The sequence below is a fragment of the Dufourea novaeangliae genome, unplaced genomic scaffold (assembly GCF_001272555.1).
Source record: "Dufourea novaeangliae isolate 0120121106 unplaced genomic scaffold, ASM127255v1 scaffold13, whole genome shotgun sequence".
NCBI lineage: Eukaryota > Metazoa > Arthropoda > Insecta > Hymenoptera > Halictidae > Dufourea > Dufourea novaeangliae.
This window is the reverse complement of record NW_015373884.1, coordinates 363,584-382,273: the sequence shown is the minus strand read 5'-3', so window position 1 is coordinate 382,273 and position 18,690 is coordinate 363,584. Positions and strand designations below refer to the sequence as shown.

General features: G+C 34.6%; 1 protein-coding gene across 1 annotated transcript in view; it reads left to right on the top strand.

The window, feature by feature from the left end:
- Positions 1–13,121, top strand: part of LOC107191370 (putative transcription factor SOX-15) — a 177,123-nt gene extending 164,002 nt beyond the window's left edge. Inside the window, exons 5-9 of the mRNA XM_015580434.1 lie at positions 151–373; positions 3,111–3,310; positions 4,476–4,693; positions 9,640–9,943; positions 12,577–13,121. Coding sequence (XP_015435920.1) covers positions 151–373; positions 3,111–3,310; positions 4,476–4,693; positions 9,640–9,943; positions 12,577–13,121 — 1,490 coding nt within the window. The remainder of the gene's footprint in view (positions 1–150; positions 374–3,110; positions 3,311–4,475; positions 4,694–9,639; positions 9,944–12,576) is intronic.
- The last annotated feature ends 5,569 nt before the right edge of the window (positions 13,122–18,690 follow it).

The following is an 18,690-nucleotide window of genomic DNA, read 5'->3' as shown; positions in this document are numbered from 1 at the left end:
TACTTAGTAACTACCTGGGCTTCAGTCTCAATCCTCGGGTACTAAACCAGATTTTACTGTATCTCGATACACGTAACGCTTCGCGTCTTGTCGTTCGTAAAATTGCGGCAAGCATGACCCTGCTAACGGACTGGCCGCGTGTATTTTCAGGGAAAAAATGGCGAGGTTTAACCCCGCAGGACAGAAGGCCGTACGTCGAGGAGGCGGAGAGGCTGAGGGTCATACACATGCAGGAACATCCGAACTACAAGTACAGGCCACGGCGTAGGAAACACGCGAAACGGGCCCCGGGGGCACCGTCCTCTCCACCGTCCGCGACCAACACCACGGGCAATAGGTCCAATCCCGCCGGTGCCACGATTCATCATTCCATGTAAGTCGATATCCTCTAGCGTTTCGGTCCGTATCGATTTTCCAAGATGGTCCGGCCACGACTGGGCGTATTAATCGCTGGTACACAAGATGTACGCTCGGATCCTGGCCCCCGACGCGATATCCATATTAATTTCATACGATGCAGATTTCGCGGGTGATGTTGTTGCGGAGATAGCTTGTAAATGCGGTATGATGGCTGCCGCTTAATTTGTCGAGGGGTCTTGCCACTGTGACGCTCTGAAAAATTGCCGGTTTTGGAAATTTCTTTTCAGTGAACGAAATGTTTAACGTAAAGGAAGTGTTGTCTATTTATTAATGCATTTATTGAAAGTATAAACAAATTTTTATTAAACTTTTAATAGTTTTTTTTTTTATTTATATGTCACGCTGAAATTAGCGCCTAGACAAAATTATGTAGTGCTGGCGCAAGTGATTCCGGGAGAACGAAACATCAGAATCAAAAAGTTTTAAGTGATTTTTGATCAGTACGGGTGTCGTTATCGTCGGAACCAAAATTATTTTCACCTCTAATGAATAAACAAAAAGGCGGAGGTTTACAGTTCGAATTTCGAAATTCGGCGAATTTTTGTAGTCATCTTGGATTGTAAAAAGTATGAACTTGTTGATCGAAAAAGGTTTCCGTGGTCTCCGCGATAGCCACTGATGTATCGAATAACATGCATAAATTTCAGACTGATTGGTCAAATAGTTTTCTTGCAATCACAAAAAAAAATATAAAGGGCAATATATAGGGTGGTCCGCGCAACTTGTTCACCCTGAATAACTTTTAAGGTATGCATTGTATGAAAAACTTTTTATAGAAAAGTTGTATAGTTTGGAGGAATACATTGTGTAATGCATATTTTTTTTTTTGTAAGTGGAGGCGAATGCTATATTTTTTATGCCAAAATATCGAAAAACGGTAAATTTTTAGTAAAAAAGTACTGACCTTTATTAGCCGTAAACGTAATAATTGACGAATAATTTTTCTTTGTTTCTTGAAAATGGTCTGTGCGTAATATCAAATTGGAGATTGAATACCAGCAAAGATTTCCGTAAGACCGCGGAATTGACGTAACAATGTCCATCAGCATAACCGATTCTGCGTATGAAATCGTAATCGCCTATTCTGTCCGTGATTCAGTATTGAAGTTATCATCAGTACTTATACGTGACTATCTCAGTAAGATAAAAGCAAAAATGAAATTTAGTAATTGTGAAGACATGTATATGCTTTTACTTTACGGTGGATGCCGTAGAAATGCAACAGGAGCTATAGCTATGTATACCGAAATTTATCCTGAAAGAAATCAACCATGTCTATTGATATTCGAGAGATTTTGTACATTCCTTCGAAAAAGCGGAAGTATTAACGTTACCAAACGTAATGTAACCATAACTACTACTTCTGAAGAAAATACTATTGCGGTCCTAGCAGCGGTAACAGAGAAACAGGAATACAGTTTTAAAGTGGTACTACAAATTTAAATATTTTTCAACAATGAATTTTGTTTATACAATCTTGAATGTATGCACACTTGAAAGCGATGAAATCTTTGGTATTCGAACAACAGGTTATCAGAGTGCAATGACGGGTATGGGTAACTGTTTACTGTCTCTGGAACCAGAAACAGTAATACAGGAACGCGAAATAGGAGTGATTCATTGATACGAATGAAACTTTTCGATTTTTCACTGTACCTTTGTTATAGTGCGGTTTTTTATAATGGAAATGATTTTAACTCTGTACCTTTTGCACAGAGTGTCTTTTCTATTAGAAGTGATTTGAGTAAGTTAAAGTCGTCTTTTGATTCGTTTTTATTGGAACGGCAAAGTAACGAGGATAGTCGTGTCAGACTTATGTACCTATATCCTATATAAGGCTGGCGGGAAATAATTACTCGTTTAAATATGTTCCGGTTACTGACGTCACTATTATAAGTGTCAAACACATAGAATTAGGGTAAGCGCACTTAGCTTAATACTTACCATGTATTAATACGAAATAACGAGCTGCATCCACTAATTCATTAGAAAATATAGGAATTCTATTAGAAATTAAGAAATTACACCTTTATATGTCCTGTTCGCATTCACCTACGAAAAATGACTTGCATCAAATTCTATTTGTCCCCTGGAACTATTCGACTTTTACCTGAAACATTTTTTAGTATCATCAACGATTTCGAAAATATGTTTGCAGGGGTCGATTTAAATGACTCACTTTGTATATACATGAAGTATCATATTCTCCTCAGATAGCACATGACGCCTCGAAGACAGCTTAAAGGCGCCTTAGACCTAAAATAGCCATAAAATGGGCGTCTGTCTTCAAGGCGTCATGTGCTAACTGGGTTTTCAACAATACAGTAAATCCTCGATGAGTATTCCACGGTTCGTCGACACTGAACATTAAATATTTCATAGACTAATGGCCATATGGCGACTGAAAAAAATATTATTGGCTTCAGAATGTAAAGCTCTATTATCGTGCTAAACTTCATTAAAAAGCCAGCGTTATACCTGAGGATCTCTCCTTGTCAGTGCCAAGAAACCATCGAACAGTCATCGAGGATTTACTGTAGTATACGCTAACGCTTATGGATAGGAGCGTACGCGTTTGAAAGCTTTTAGCTTTTAAATGATTCAATTAAGGTGGTGGTATGAATACATTATATGTGAAATTAATAATATTTTAGCAAAAATTGTCAAGTGTCACTTCATGTTTATTCAAGGTCCAAAATGGACAGTTACCAAGGCATTCCTCAGATCCCATGGGGCGGCCATTCACCGATCTCATCGTTGTATCACCAGCAACAGCAGCAGCAAGGCATTCAGGAGTACAAATCGGAGAATAATTCCTTGTACGGAAGCCCTTATACACCTATCATTCACACTCCGGACATATCTCCGGTTGCCAGTCCCGAACCCGATGGTGAGACCTTGCGTTGTGCAATTAATTAACACTCAAATGGATGTAGGATTTCACAGATTAAATCCTTATAATTCGATGAATCAACGATTCGAGAATTTCTTGTTTATTGTAATTGCAGAAGTTTCCTTAAGTAATTAGTTCTCTATGTTTATTAAGTTAAAGTTGTTTTTAACCCTTTAACGCCCAGACCCTTGACGCTAGAACTACCAAACCCGTCAAAATGACGGATTACAGATTTTTTATTTTAAGATTACTGAAATTATAATAGTGTTTTTGATGGAGTTTCTGTTGACTCTTGATTTTCTATATATTAAACATGATACTATATTGTACTAAATAGTGCTATATGTATATTATGTATATTACTATATTCTACAATTTAATTTAGTACATGCTAAACGCTGGTAGTTCTAGTCCTAAATCGTTATTTCAAAATTAGGAGACTGATATTTTTGAAGTCGAAAATATCGATATTAAACAGACCTATTTTTTCATTTTTTATTTATTTTTGGAGGAAATACATACTTGTATTTCTCAACTGAAAATGTGAAGATCTACTTCACATCAGTGAAACTACAGATCTTTGCTGGCAAAAGTTAGATATTAACCGGCAACAGAATTTCACGTACTTTTATAATGAATGTTGCACCGGTGCAACATTGGGCGTTAAAAGGTTTGAAGAATTAAAATATTACTTATAACATAATGGTCAAACACGTAGTTTCTAAGAGAAGTACCTCTGGAATCGACAGAATTGAATGTACATAAAAGAATGTAACGCTCCTTTTAAATTCTAGATGTCACGATGAAAGTGAATTTTGTTTCTTTTACTGTTATAATATATTGACGTAGTCACAATTGTAATTGGTTAAGTTACCTCTCTTAACCCTTTATAAGGTAAAGCTAGATTTATCTCAGGTGAATAACCTTTTTCTCGAGCAAATGTAAAACTCAAATTGACAGAAATAAAAAGTTAGTGACAATATGATTGCCACTGCCTTTATAAATGGTTAAAGCTGGATGAATCATCTGTAAGATACTCTATTACACAGATTATTTCTCAACAAATTCAAAGTTAAAAAGTCAGAACAGCGACCGAAATAATTTATAACACACAAGGAGTTTGAATAATCCAATTATTATATAACTTTTTAATTTTTATTAGGTGACGGACCGCATCTACCATCTAGCCAGAACCAGGATAATGAACGAGATCTCATGGAGGGTACATCAAAACAACACGGTGAAATGTCTGAACAAACGAAACGGTATACTTTTATGAACGCCGAGAATCAACTGCACGCAACTCATGCTGGTGGTACTGTAATATCGTCATGTCAAAATACTGGTGCTTACACGGATACTTTGACTTACAAAAAATCGGTAAGTAATTGCGTATTATTTCCAAGTCACTTGTTCGTTAAATATGAAGAATAATTTTCTGCTTTTAATAATTTTCGACCTAGAATCCTGTCTGTTGTTCTCCAAGTAATAGGGTGAGCATGATCTCGACCATCTATAATATAAGACTAATTGTAATACGAGCAATTTAGCAAATTACATTAGAATTAAGATTTCATTCTAATATATCTAGAGAAAGTAATCCATACAAGTTTTAAAGACACAACTAATTACACTGGTCAACAAAATGTAACTTTTTGTTTGTCTTCGAACATCCAGTTGCTGATTCTTGTAGATTCTTCTGTGCTGAATACGAATCCGTAAACAGTTTTTTGCCATCACCCTCAGTTTCCGAGAAATTTGTTTTTTTTTTTTAAAATGCAAATTTTCATCTTTGAACATTTCCTGTGTTCAAACATTAATAGTTTAATGTTATGTCACAGTATTCTGTAAACTCTGCCGAATAAAATAGTATACATTGTTATCGCATTATCAACATTTAAATATGTTTAAACAACGATCAAAGGGAAAAGGACACCCGAAATGCACCAATTTTTACAAATATTTTTCAATTTATTTCAAAAATTAAGGGTGCAGGACATAATCTGACTGCGTCAGCGGATACAGTAAACATTTTTCTTCCGGAAAGCATTAACAGAAATGGTAAGACACGTTTTGTGTTCAATACAGGAAGCGAAATAGTTTAGTAAAACCTGCGACGCTGGCAGTGGTAGTCAAAGGCGATCTTTGGTTTGTTTTACACGATTATTGTTCAGGCTGGGGGGGGGGGGGGGGGGGCTTGGACCTGCCTAGCGCATACTTTGTTCGTTCGCTGCTGTTGCCGAGGCTCGGGCTTCTGGCAAAAAACGAATTTACGAGAGTCTGAAGCATTTCTCCCTATAAGATTATTCTCCCAGCGCGGATCCGAGTTCGGGACGATAATCGAGAGGAGTCTATATCGATATTTCTCCAACAGTAGGATCAGTCATCGCTGCTTTGGACCTCCTTATATCCTATCAACTTTGCAGTTGCACAATTTTATAAAGTGGAAACCTTTTTTTTTTGCATACATAGAATCCACTCGTCATTCTACGTAAAAAACAGTATTAGGGTAACATTAGGGTAACATAATAAAAACATAATTAGTGGGCAAGGTATTTTGTAAAATGAAAAAATAGGTTTACTTAAAAATAGCAAATAAGAGTAAATTGCAAAGCAAGAACCAAAGACGAACTTAATTCAGTTATGAAAACGATTAAAAAGCATTCTATGAAATGTTCCGAATGTAACGGAAAGGCGTTTGAACATGTACTTTAATGAAAATATTTTTTCGAAATACCTCGTGAACTAATCATTTTTCGATTATGTTACCCTAATACTTGTTTACGTAGAATGGCGAGAGAATTCGATCTGTGTAAAGACAATGAACTTCCATTTTATACGATAGTGTAACTGCAAAATGCATTATTGCACTTACGAAAGAAATGTGATCGTGTAGTCAACCTTGTTCCCTCTAACATGTTTTTCGGACTTCGACCAAAAGAAAAACAATATGGCGTATTACAGTTGCGTGAATCACGCTTTAGTAACACTTTGATTTCAACCCTATTCGGACTAAAATTGTACACTTACTCGCAGTGTCACGAGGTATTACATTTGTTAAGAAACGATTGCGTTCGGTGAGATCGGGCTCAAGTTTCCTTTCGAATCTTCAATTAACCTTCTATAATTCTGAAATTTTTCCGAAACTGTTCTTAGTCTCCGCATTATCAGTGCGTTAACATCGAGCAAGAAATTGGTAATATCACACCTGAATTATTTACCACGACAATTATACTAGACTACACACTCGTATAGAAAAACCGGGTAAATATTTACAATAAGGAAACCACCTCCGATTTCGACGATTTTTTAATATGTTGTCAAGATCATCACCCTGAGTAGTATATATTGCGAAGGTTTTCGTTGGGGCTTGCCGTTTGTGAAAAAGTTACTATCAAAAAAAGGTAGAGGCACCGATAACACTGTTCAACACGTAAAAATTTTTGCAATCTGCAAACCGTTTCTTTCCAGCACGTCCAGTTTTTGAAAATGCTTCATCAGGGGGTCGAAGACACACTGATACTCATCTCCCTCTCACTGTGTCTTCGACCCCCTGATGAATCTAGCTGCAATGCCTGCGAAACGTTGGGAAAACAATTCCACAAGGACACGGCTTACGCCCGAAAGTCTCAACAGTGAGAACTGTATGATGTCGGGCCGTGAAAGCCTCAAATCTCCAAATACGTATTTAGTATCTCTTTTGAATTTAAGGTCCAACAGAATTCTGTATCTTCAGTGGGTGATCAAATTATTATGACCACTTCGAGATTGCCACTTATTTGAATTTTGATCAAGAATGGAATTGAGAATACACTTGTACTGATACCTTCTTTATTACAAAATATATTGTTATGTTTTTAGTGACATATGGCAACGATTTTACATCTTCTATAATGTTTTCAAATGTATATACAACAATATTTCGTCAAGCCACCCTTTGGATTTGTAATTGCTTGAATTCGTCTCAGCATACTTTCAATATTTTTTTGGCACGACATAATTTAACAGTGTCAGAATAAATAACAATCAACGAAAACAAACAGATAAATCGGCAGTAACAAGTCATACTTACAAATTATCAAGCCTATCGGAATACTTACAAAAAAAGGGATTAGGCGGGAGTCAGCGTTTAGTAGCAAGGGCGAGGTGTAGAAGTCTAGAGAGATAGAATAGGTATTGGGAGGAAGAAGACGGTAAGAATTGTGATCTGTGCGGAGATAAGTTCAGAACTTTACAACATCTGATAAGAGATAGCAAAGAAACAAAAAGAGGGATCAGTATAGAGGAAGTGGTAAGTGGAGGAAAGGAAGGTCCAAGAAGGATTGTGCAAATTAGACAAGAGGAAAACTGAGAGGGAGACTAGGAGCACAGAATTAGGATAAATGTGCAATAACGAAAAAGAGCGAAAGAAAAGAAAATGAAGTAGATATATGTATACTTATATTGGTATATGTTTAGGTATAAGTACAGTCCATGGGGATTCGTGGAGTCACTGAAGGTTGTTCCGGTAATAATTCAATGATTCCTACTTACATAGACATGTACAGGGTGGCCCACATAACTCTTAACAGATCAATATCTCGAAAACTATGCCATCGATTTTAAGGTTCTTGGTCTTAAATTGCATGAATCTGAAGGGTCTTTCTAACTACATAAACGTGAAGTGGCCCCCTTTCCCCTTTATGGGGAGGGGGCGGGGGTACCTTTATAATTTTAAATGGAACCCCCTATAAAACGTTACATATTTAGATTCTACAGGAAAAAACAAGTAAATTTTGTCTGAAACATTTTTTTGTCAGATATATCCATGATGAGATACAACAGTTTAAAATTTCGACTTGTAGGTATTTACTTGAAGCGCTCGAAAATTGCGTTATTGAATTATACGCGCTTCAGTCCTTTGCTTATTCGTGAAGAAATAAAATTTTCTTTAAATTAAATTTTCAAAATGTCCACCACGGGCTGGTAAACATTTATTTACTCGAAACAACAATGTTGTTCTAACATTTGTTAACATTTCGGGAGTCACTGAAGCGCAAGCGTCACGTATTCTTTATTTCATATTCTCTTTTGTCGTTATGTTTGAACCGCCGACGATATACATATATACAGTGAGTGTAAAAAGTATTCGTACACCCTTTAAAACGGAACAACTCTTTTAAAAATTGGTCCAAGTGACTTGAGTTTTTTGTGAAGTTAGAGACATTAATTTACTAAATGATGTGAAAAAAAAAAATTTGAAAAAGTTGCAATTGGTCCGAATCGCGAAGAAAATATTAAAGGTCGTGTTTTACAACTTTTTAATCTGAGGCTATAATAAAAATTTAATAAATACATATCGAAGATTTATGTTAGTTATATACATGTTGAAGATTTCATCAAAATCGGTTAACGTTGCTACGAGATACAAACGATTAAAAATGTTGAAAATCGCAGTTTTTCCCGACTTTCGATCTACAACTGTAGTAAATCTAACAATTCTCACATCTTTTGATGTCTGTCGCTCGTTTCTGTATTAACCGATTTCAATGAAAGTTTCAGTATGTACATAACTAACATCAATCTTCGATATGTATTTATTAAATTTTCATTATAGCCTCAGATTAAAAAGTTTTAAAACACGTCCTTTAATATTTTCTTCGCGATTCGGACCAATTGCAACTTTTTCACATTTTTTTTACACATCATTTAGTAAATTAATGTCTCTAACTTCACAAAAACACTCAAGTCATTTCGACCAATTTTAAAGGAGTTGTTCCGTTTTAAGGGGTGTACGAATACTTTTTACACTCACTGTATATACATAAATACACACATGTATACGAGCGCAGTGTAATAGTAGAATACGAAGACGCAAGTAGGGAGTTAACAGTAGTATTAAATGATAGTAATAGAAGTAGGTTAGTAAATTAGTGTCAGTAAGGAGGATGAGTGTAAAGAGTGTATGGGAAGAGTGTAAGGGTAAAGTAGTGATGTAAAATTTAGGTAATGCATACCAAGTCAATTTCTTAACCGTGAGGTTGAAAATAAAGATTATTATTATTATTACTTACGAATATGGACGGTAGCACAAATTGGTAGCTTGTTACAAGTATACATTTTGCTATACATAATACTTATCAAAATGTTGTTAAATACTGCATCTATAATTAAGAAAAAAGGAAAGGGTATACTTGACGTTATAATAAGAACGAAAACATAAAATATGTTATTTCACCATTTGTTCATAATAATGTGATCACCCAATGTATATTGTACAATATGTTTCGAATTATAATATTATATCAAACGATATATTTACAATCGAAATTTCTGACATGTTTCAGGTGAGCTACTTAAATTTCGAACGACAACCATCGAGCATAGCGGCGGTGGGTATAGCAAATGGAATGATGGTGTCGTGTAACAAATTACGATCCGGATTCGAGAACGTTGGATCTGTAACAGGCACTTTTTATCCACCGGTCGCATCACCGCATGATCAATCGTTGCAGCACTATACCACCACCCAATCCTCGAAGACTGCCAATTATTCGATGCAGTCTGCTGTCGAGGGTGGCTACAATACTGTCCAGTGTGCCAATCGACAGCAGTCCATGGGGATTCGTGGAGCCACTGAAGGTTGTTCCGGTAATAATTCAATCATTCGTACTTACATATACAGGGTGGTCCACCTAAAGGTAATCACCTAAATATCTCCTTCAGTTGTGATTATATAAAAAATATGTTGCATGCAATTTGAATGGTGTCAAAGGACAAATACACTGCAGAGAATATTTTTGTGCAAAGGTAATTTTTTTCTTGTGTTTCTAAAGTCACCAATGTTGTTTTGTATATAAGTGTATATTTTTTTCCTTTACGTATTGTAGCTGATATTAAGACGCATTCAGAGATGTTAATGACCTTGAAATGACCTTAGACTTCGAGTTTATCTGTAATTGCATATTTTGGACAATGCATGTCGATGGAGAGACATCGTGTTAAACACTTAACATAACGTGGTAACTTAAAAACTACGCGATAGATGTCTTATAAATTTAACAGCGATCAGGTCTTCTAGAACATGTTTACTTACATATCCGCAGGTCCTTGCCCGTCGCCTGCTGAGGTCGGTGATATCGATGGAAATGATTTTTATATGTAATTTCAATTTTGAGAGTTAAATGTCACTTCAAGGTCATGTCATTAACATCTCTGAATGCGTCTTAATGTCAGCTACAATATGTAAAGGAAAAAAATATACACTTATATGCAAAACAGCATCGGTGACCTTAAACGCAACGAAGAGAATTACCTTTGCACAAACATATTCTTTGCGGTGTATTCGTCTTTTGACACCATCCAAATTGCATACAACATATTTTTTATATAGTCACAACTGAAGGAGATATTTAGGTGGCTACCTTGATGTGGACCACCCTATATAGACTGTTACACTTGGATAAGTACCAGTAATCATGAATACGCAGATCAATACCGGTTACATTTTTTGTTTTTCTTCCAACTTCATTTAAAAGTACTTACTAATGTGTTAATTTCGTCCGTTCGAATCGTTTTTACATACAGTAGCATTCATAAAAGTCGAGAATTTTTATGTATCTAGTTATTTTTGATCAAATAATGACTTTTTCTTTATTGGTAACTCGAATCCTGTTAGGCATTTACCATTCGATGCGGATGAATAAAAAACACACCACGAGTGAGAGAAAGAGAGACAGAGACTACTAGTGAAACTTGAAAACAGTACCTAACAATGCATCCCGGTATTCATTACAACTGCAATATACGTATATTATTTTGGTAAAATTTTAACCAGTGAAATAGTGAAATTTCGGTGATGCAAATACATGGAAATTTGACGCTATTCTGACAGCATTCGATTACACTCATGACAAACGTGTTTTATTGATCTAATTATACTTGATTTTAGAAATATAATTTACATGTTTGTGTCGCATTAGAAATTTTACCGCTACATTATACGACAGTTCTTCAAAGTTCCTGTTAGTTTAAGATCACTTTTGCAATGTGTTTCTTTTAATTAAAAAAAGTATGAAGAGATGGGTGTCCTAATCATATTTTATAAACATTACTATTAAACTTTTTTGTTATCTTCAATGCAGAATAATTCTTAGTTGATAACCAAAAGATTATATCAGTTTTTTCACGAGATGTTACGAATGGCGATATTGCATGCAATCAGTCTACAAGATTCCTAAAGTAAACTATTAACCCTCTAAGTCCGGGGGTGCTTTAAACTTGTCGTAGAATTTTCTTGAGGGTTAAAATAGTCTATTTTATACTTTGGATTTCGAAGTTACTCGTTTAGAATGCTTGAGAATGTGAAAATCATTGATTTCTGGTATGGGACGTAGGAAGCAATCCTACCAGAACTTAGGGTAATTTTGTTCAATATTGATCGAAAATATAGGTAACAACATAAATATTTACTTAAATAATTTTTTTAATATGGAAAGTCATGTTTAAATAGTAGTAATGAAAAATAGCGTTTAAATTTACAATAGTTATCCTGTTTTTTTATAGTAATCGTAAAAACAATTGTTGCTTTATTACAACAGAGATATACATTGCATTTTACGCAAAACGGAAATCGTTTATTTTTAATGCATAGTGTGCGTCTTTGTCTAGCTTTTATTATTTATTTATATTAGCAACAACATCTCATCTGGTTGCTATACTAAAGGTAAATAACATATACATTAATAAAAAAATATATTCATACGCAATTTAAACACTATTTAACAAATAATATAGAATAGTACCAATATTTAAAGAAACAGCTGTGACATATAAGTACTAAATAGTTTTCATAAATATTTATTCTTGAGCCCCGGTGAAACATTCATGTTCCATAACTTGAACCCAAAAGTCTATATACAATGTACATGTGTATGACTACAGTACATGAATAGAGTGCAGTACCCACGCATTATTTTGTCAATTAGGACTCACTTTTATCTTATATGTGCTTCTTTTACTATAAAAAGTACTTTTACTTACTCTAATTTATAAAACTTGGTAGCGTAGTATAAACTCTATATGCACCAAATCTCTATCTTATGGGTAGAAGGTTAATAAAAATTTGTTAGAATGTATGGGACTCTGGAGTCCCACTAGAACTTAGAGGGTTAAAATGACAACGCATTTTAAATAATCATAGCATTCTCATTTTCACTGTCAATTGTAAAAAAAATTGAAAGAACAATAATAAGATAAGTCCGTCGATGCCCGATTTACTTCAGGTGTACCACACCGGTATCAGATGTCCCATCACCAAGAGTACCAGCAGGAGGCTGCCAACACAGGACAACAGCATCAGATTCTAGGGCACATGGATCCTGGTATGACCGCCGAAGAGGAGCAACAACAAACGCTACAGCTGGAGAAGTATTTCAAGTACTCTCACCCGACCAGCGTGGCTCACAGTAGTCTGTCATCGCAGAATCTGCTCGACAGTAATCACAATTACGCCAGTGACTTGCGTTACTATGCCCCGCAACAGTCGCAGATGGACATCTCGAACTCTCAGTGCATCATCGACGATCAAAGCAAAGATAATCGGTGTTCCAACGTCGGTATCGGTCACACGATGGACCAGTATCATCAGAACATCGATGTAGCAAAGTATCCGGAACATCCATCGCAGCAGCAACAGCAACAGCAACAGCAACAGCAGCAACAACAGCAGCAACCTCAGCAATCTCAGAGTATGGAACACGTGTCGAAGGCGGACGACGACTTTAGTGTAATACTTGCGGACGTGCGCAAGACATGTTACAGTAGCTAGTGTTCCCCTAGACATTTTTTTTATGCGGGCTATTTATCTTATAGCTGTAGTACCAAGAACCATAGGTTATGTAGCGTTCACAAAGAATTCGGTGCTTATACACATTTTATATTACTATGTATACATATAGGTTCTTGATACCGATATAGGCGAGGTTATGAAATCGGTCTGGAGTCAAAAGTTTACATGTTCCGAGCGACGAAACAGTAATTAAGGTATAGACATGGAGCTCGAGTCTGGTTCAGGACTGTACCATGGAAAAGTATGCGTCCTAATCCTTCAGCGAACACAGGTTGATTTTCACTAATTACGGCAATTCGTTAACGAGCAAGGTAAGAGAAAGATAGGAGACCTAAGAAAAAATAGGGACTTATTATTCCTAAGAGAAAATAGGTACTTAATACTCCTAAGAGGAAATAGGGACTTAATATTCCTAAGAGACGATACTGACTTAATATCCTTCAGTTTTAATGAAAGACTGTGAGCAGAAATTTTATATATCAATTCACAAATGATTTTTGCAGCCCGACATTTAAAGTACTACTTTTATAAGACGCGTACTGCCCTGGATACAGCTACATCTATCGGTGTTCCCCATCTAAGGCTTTAATTTATAATTTCACTATATCGGTTCCAGGGCCTATATCCTCTTCCGGTGCTGATGTTCTTAATTTCAGTCCTCTGAACTCGGCGGAAGAAATATAGTAAGATACCAAAGACACACTCAAGGGTTGTATAAAGGGATTGCCTTGAAAATATAAAGTGTTCTTCGGTAAACATTATTACGCTCGTAATGAAATGAATGAAACGTTTGTATTTTACTCTTGATTATTCCTGATTGAACATTCCAAATATACTCTAACATTCAATTCATAGTTTCAACTAAATCACTAATACACACCTTTTATTGGTTGGTGCAACTATCATAATAAATCAAATTATTTAAAAAAATTAATCATTTTCGACTATGAAAAAAAATAATCATTTTCTATTTTTGACTGTGATTTTCTACTAGGATTTTTGCGATGTTGCTACTGTCCTCTTTCACTGTCACATCAATCTTAAAAACATAAACGAATAGAATTAATATTTTGTAAATATTTTAGACGGACAAAACAACATATTTTGAATCTCTACTGATCGATAGGGTCGACGAGACCCCCTCTTTCAGTCTTCTACAATTAACCTTTTGAGTGCTGTGCGCACGTGTATGCACTAACCAAACGCTGCCGCTTGATATTTATCAAAATAAATTTAAATGAATTAGACTGTGCGTATGTAATATTCTGTCTAAAACAGAATAGGAGCTGAATTATGCGTTTCACAGGTAATTGATATTTATGTATTCAGTTTGTGGTAAGTGAAGTAAACTCTCCTATATCGATCATCGTAACTCATAATGACCCAGAATCAAAACTTAGCACCTTAAATGGTCAACTATTAATTTCTTTTGTCTTCCAAAAAACTTGCATCAAACTTATTATTCACCATGAAAGATTTTTTCCATCCCGTTCTTCTTCAACCCTTTCGTATCATCAACTTCAATAAAAGGAATACAACAAAATTTCCTAAAAATACCTTTTTTTCCCATGGTTTTCATGAAAATGTTGATCAGGAGGATGTACCATCAAAGAGGATCCTTAAAATTGACAAAAATTTGTTCATTTATCTACTTCTACATAAATAAAAATTATAAGTTTAAAACTTTTGTATTGATTCAGCTAAACAATCGTATAAGCTGTTAAATTTTGATTCTGGACGACTGTACAACGGAACGAATGTCGTCAACAGTAAGCATTCAATTTTGGAGCACTTCGCACTCAAAGTGTTAATCTAGGTATATCCAAATTGTTTTTGATGGAGTTACACTATCCTTTGGAGAACCATTAATGGGGCACAAATGTGACTGTTAGGCTTACTAAAAGTGTGAGTTTACAATCAGCCAAAGTTCAATAATTGCATCTGTATAAAGAATCTGTCTCAACGCATCTACTGCGGGACTCGACTCTACTTCAGTTTTGCTCTCTTTGATGGTTTACGAACCTACTTGTGTTTGCAATACGTGTCTTTAACACTTAAGTGCTATTTCATAGCGTACTTTGTAATATATAAAATGACAAAATCAAGAGTATCATTATTCGTTTATGTGTGGAACATGTACATACATACTTACGATCTCATGGAGATATGTGACTGTCTTCTTTTCTTACTAATCTTACTATACTTTCTCCGCCGAGTATAATTCGAACCAAGACGAATTAGTGACAAAATGAATCTCTTAGAATATATGCGCACGTAAAAGGATCGCGTTTCGTCAAAACTCACTCGAATAAAATAAATCCTCGATAAGCGTTTGAAAGCTTCTCGGACTGAATATTAATTATTTCATAAACTATTGGTCATATGCGCTGGCAACAAATATCATTGGCTTCAGAATTCCAAGCTCAATCACTGTTCTAAACGTCATTAAAAGGATAATGTTACACGTGGGGACCTCCCCTTATCAGTGCCGAAGAGGCTTCGAACTCTCATCGAGGATTTACTGTAAACATAAGGATATGCAAGTATCTGAAATTTTCGATTATCAGAGATACGGTTAGTTTAAGGTATTTCCGTAGTGTAAAATTAATTTTTCTTGACAGTCGTCAGACGTAAGTTTCCTTGTTACACAAAAAGTGTTTCAAGACCATGAATAACTTGACACAACAAATAACTGAAGTAAATACGAAAATGTTTATAAAAATACCGTTTTTGAGATATTCAATTATTAGACCAATTGTTTTTTATTGGAATTATTGAAAGTTACAAGAAATAAAAAATTCTATTGGCTTATCAAAAAGCAAATAGCGCTGGAGTATCACAATGAGTTGGCTTGGAAATACAATTTCTGTAGACAACTTTAATAGAATTTGTAGTAGAATCTACGGAGTTTTTTGGTAAAAGACTTGTTATCTCATAGTAAAAGCAAATCGGGAAATCTTTTTGTATTCACTTTAAAAAATTTAGAAAACAAAATTGGTATAATGAAGTTTTAGAAACACATAGAAACATTTTGGGTTATTTTTCTCGACAGTATTATTTCAAAAGATATGTAGAAGCAATGTAGAAATCCGTAATAATAATTTTATAATTTCTCTACGAGCACGTAAGAATCATAAATTTCAGGTACTCGAATATATCCCTAATAAATAGCGACTCACAAAAAATTCGAACAAAATTTACACGGTGTATTTTATTTTATTTCCACAGGTCACGTCGAAAGTTTCTATTTTTTTTTCTTGATTATTCAATATAAAAACACACCATGCCTATTTTATAGACAGGTTATCATGCAAAATCATTTGTACTCCACTCGTGCCCAAATATCGACATAAATGATGCTCATTAGTGTTATCAGAATGCTATTGAAAAGATTCTTATTAGTGATTCTTATGCATTTTGTGATATTCATGGTATTATAATGATTTTTATTAGTTATTGCTGTGGCACAATACTTTTTCTAGAACTTATTATTTATAATATATATATTCACGCGATCATGTTTCATTCGTAAATAATTCTTTGTAATAGCACTTTATTCTCAACAGTGTTTCGAAGTTCCTTTGCCTTGTTTTTGCGTTAGCGATCATTTCAAATCGTAGAAAATCATTTCTTACAATTACACGAAAGAACACATCTTCGATCTACAAAAGACATTTCTGTCTGAATACCATTTTGTGGAAACTTTCGGCGTTGTCTGCGTATGCCAGAACTATCATAATTCTCAGCAATAGAACGCTGAAGCCAACGACATTATTGTTCAGTTATTTTTGTCTACCTATGCACTCATGGTACCGCATAGCACTGTATATTTAGAACATACCAGTATATTTCACTGCGAAAAATAGATGATCGCTGAAACGATCTCCGTAGCAAATTTGTCCTATGAATTATTTTTTTTTCATAATCGGTTCTATGGCAGGTTACTTAAAACATGTTTATATATATATATATAATATATATATATATATTCATTAAGATCTTAAAAAATCCATCTTCAGCCCTTAAATCGTGACATTCAGTCATCTTATTTATAATATTTACGGAAAATATACATACAAGACAAAAAATAAGAAAATGTACATATTTTTGCAATATCTTAACGTTTAACTGACGAGAATCAAAGTATTTTCACTTCTATTTAACGGATTCAAAAATATACATGCAGAATCCAACTTTTCCTCATTATACAGAAGTTTCGTAGTAGTCACAAATAAAACAAAAAAATCTATATTATTCATCAAATGTGCACATATATCAAAATTCTTTAATAAGGGTGACTTATTTCTCAAACAAAGAAAATATAATTAATTAAAACCGATATGTACATAGAATAAAACGTAAAAAAAATACTTTGACAATTGCATTTTCCAATGTGACAACACCAATAACATTTTTCCGAAACAATTTCTTATTTTGTATTGTAATCTGTAAAAAAAAACAAGAATTCTTAATATGTGAGTCCATATTACCTTTGTACACACAGTAATTTAAACAAAAATCGTACACTTCGCGCAATATTTATTCTATGTAGTCGCACAAAATTGTCTACTGAGTCACTGAAAAAATGGCCCTACCACATTATGTTTTTAGTTGTTCTCTTTCTATATTCTTTTCGAAAGCATAGCAGAAACACAATTGAGTTTTTCAGTTTCTTTAATATAATACGACCGTAGTTTTATGTTATAATCCATTTACAATTTCGTCAGTTACATGTCACCGCACTCACATGAGAAGTACTTATTGAAAAATTGTTGCTTACATCAATTAAGATATTATCAAAGTACCTTGTTTTTCGAATAATCGTACATTAAGCTCTCTCTTCACTCACGATCACATGTGTATAAGCGCGATCTCTTACTCTCCTCTTGTTCAGCCGACTGAATTGAAATTCGCTGTAAATGTAGCATAAATAGGAAAGACGAATTTTTTTTTACTCACGTAACCTTCTACTTTCAATGTTCTACTACTTTTATGTAGCATATAATTATATATGTAGCGTGGCAATAAACGTGGATATTTTATCGTTCGATATTGAATTTGAATACTTTATAAGCAATGGAATTTAGATAAGTGTAAAGAACTGGGAAAATACTAAATTATTATAACTATTGTATCGTACTTAATAGAAACAATTATCAACACTCCTTATGCAGTATCGTGTATTTCTTAACCATTCTGAATGAACGACGATTTAACTTATTACTTGGATCGTGTGACAAACAATGACACTGTTTATGACAGTCCACATGACAATTAACACTTTAACTTTCGTGCGATGTTCAATAAATTGTTGTATTACTATTATTTCCATTAAACTTGGTCTAAGGTAAAATCTAATTAAAGAAATATACTTAAATGTCACTTCATCGTTATACAGGGTATCCCAAAAAGATTGGACATTCCTCAACATGCATATTCCCCATGCTAATACAAATCGAAAAATCCTTTACCGTTTTATAATCTGAAGTTCCATTTCCGAAATATTAGCAGTTAAACGAACCCCAATCAGCTGAGCAGTGGGCCACAC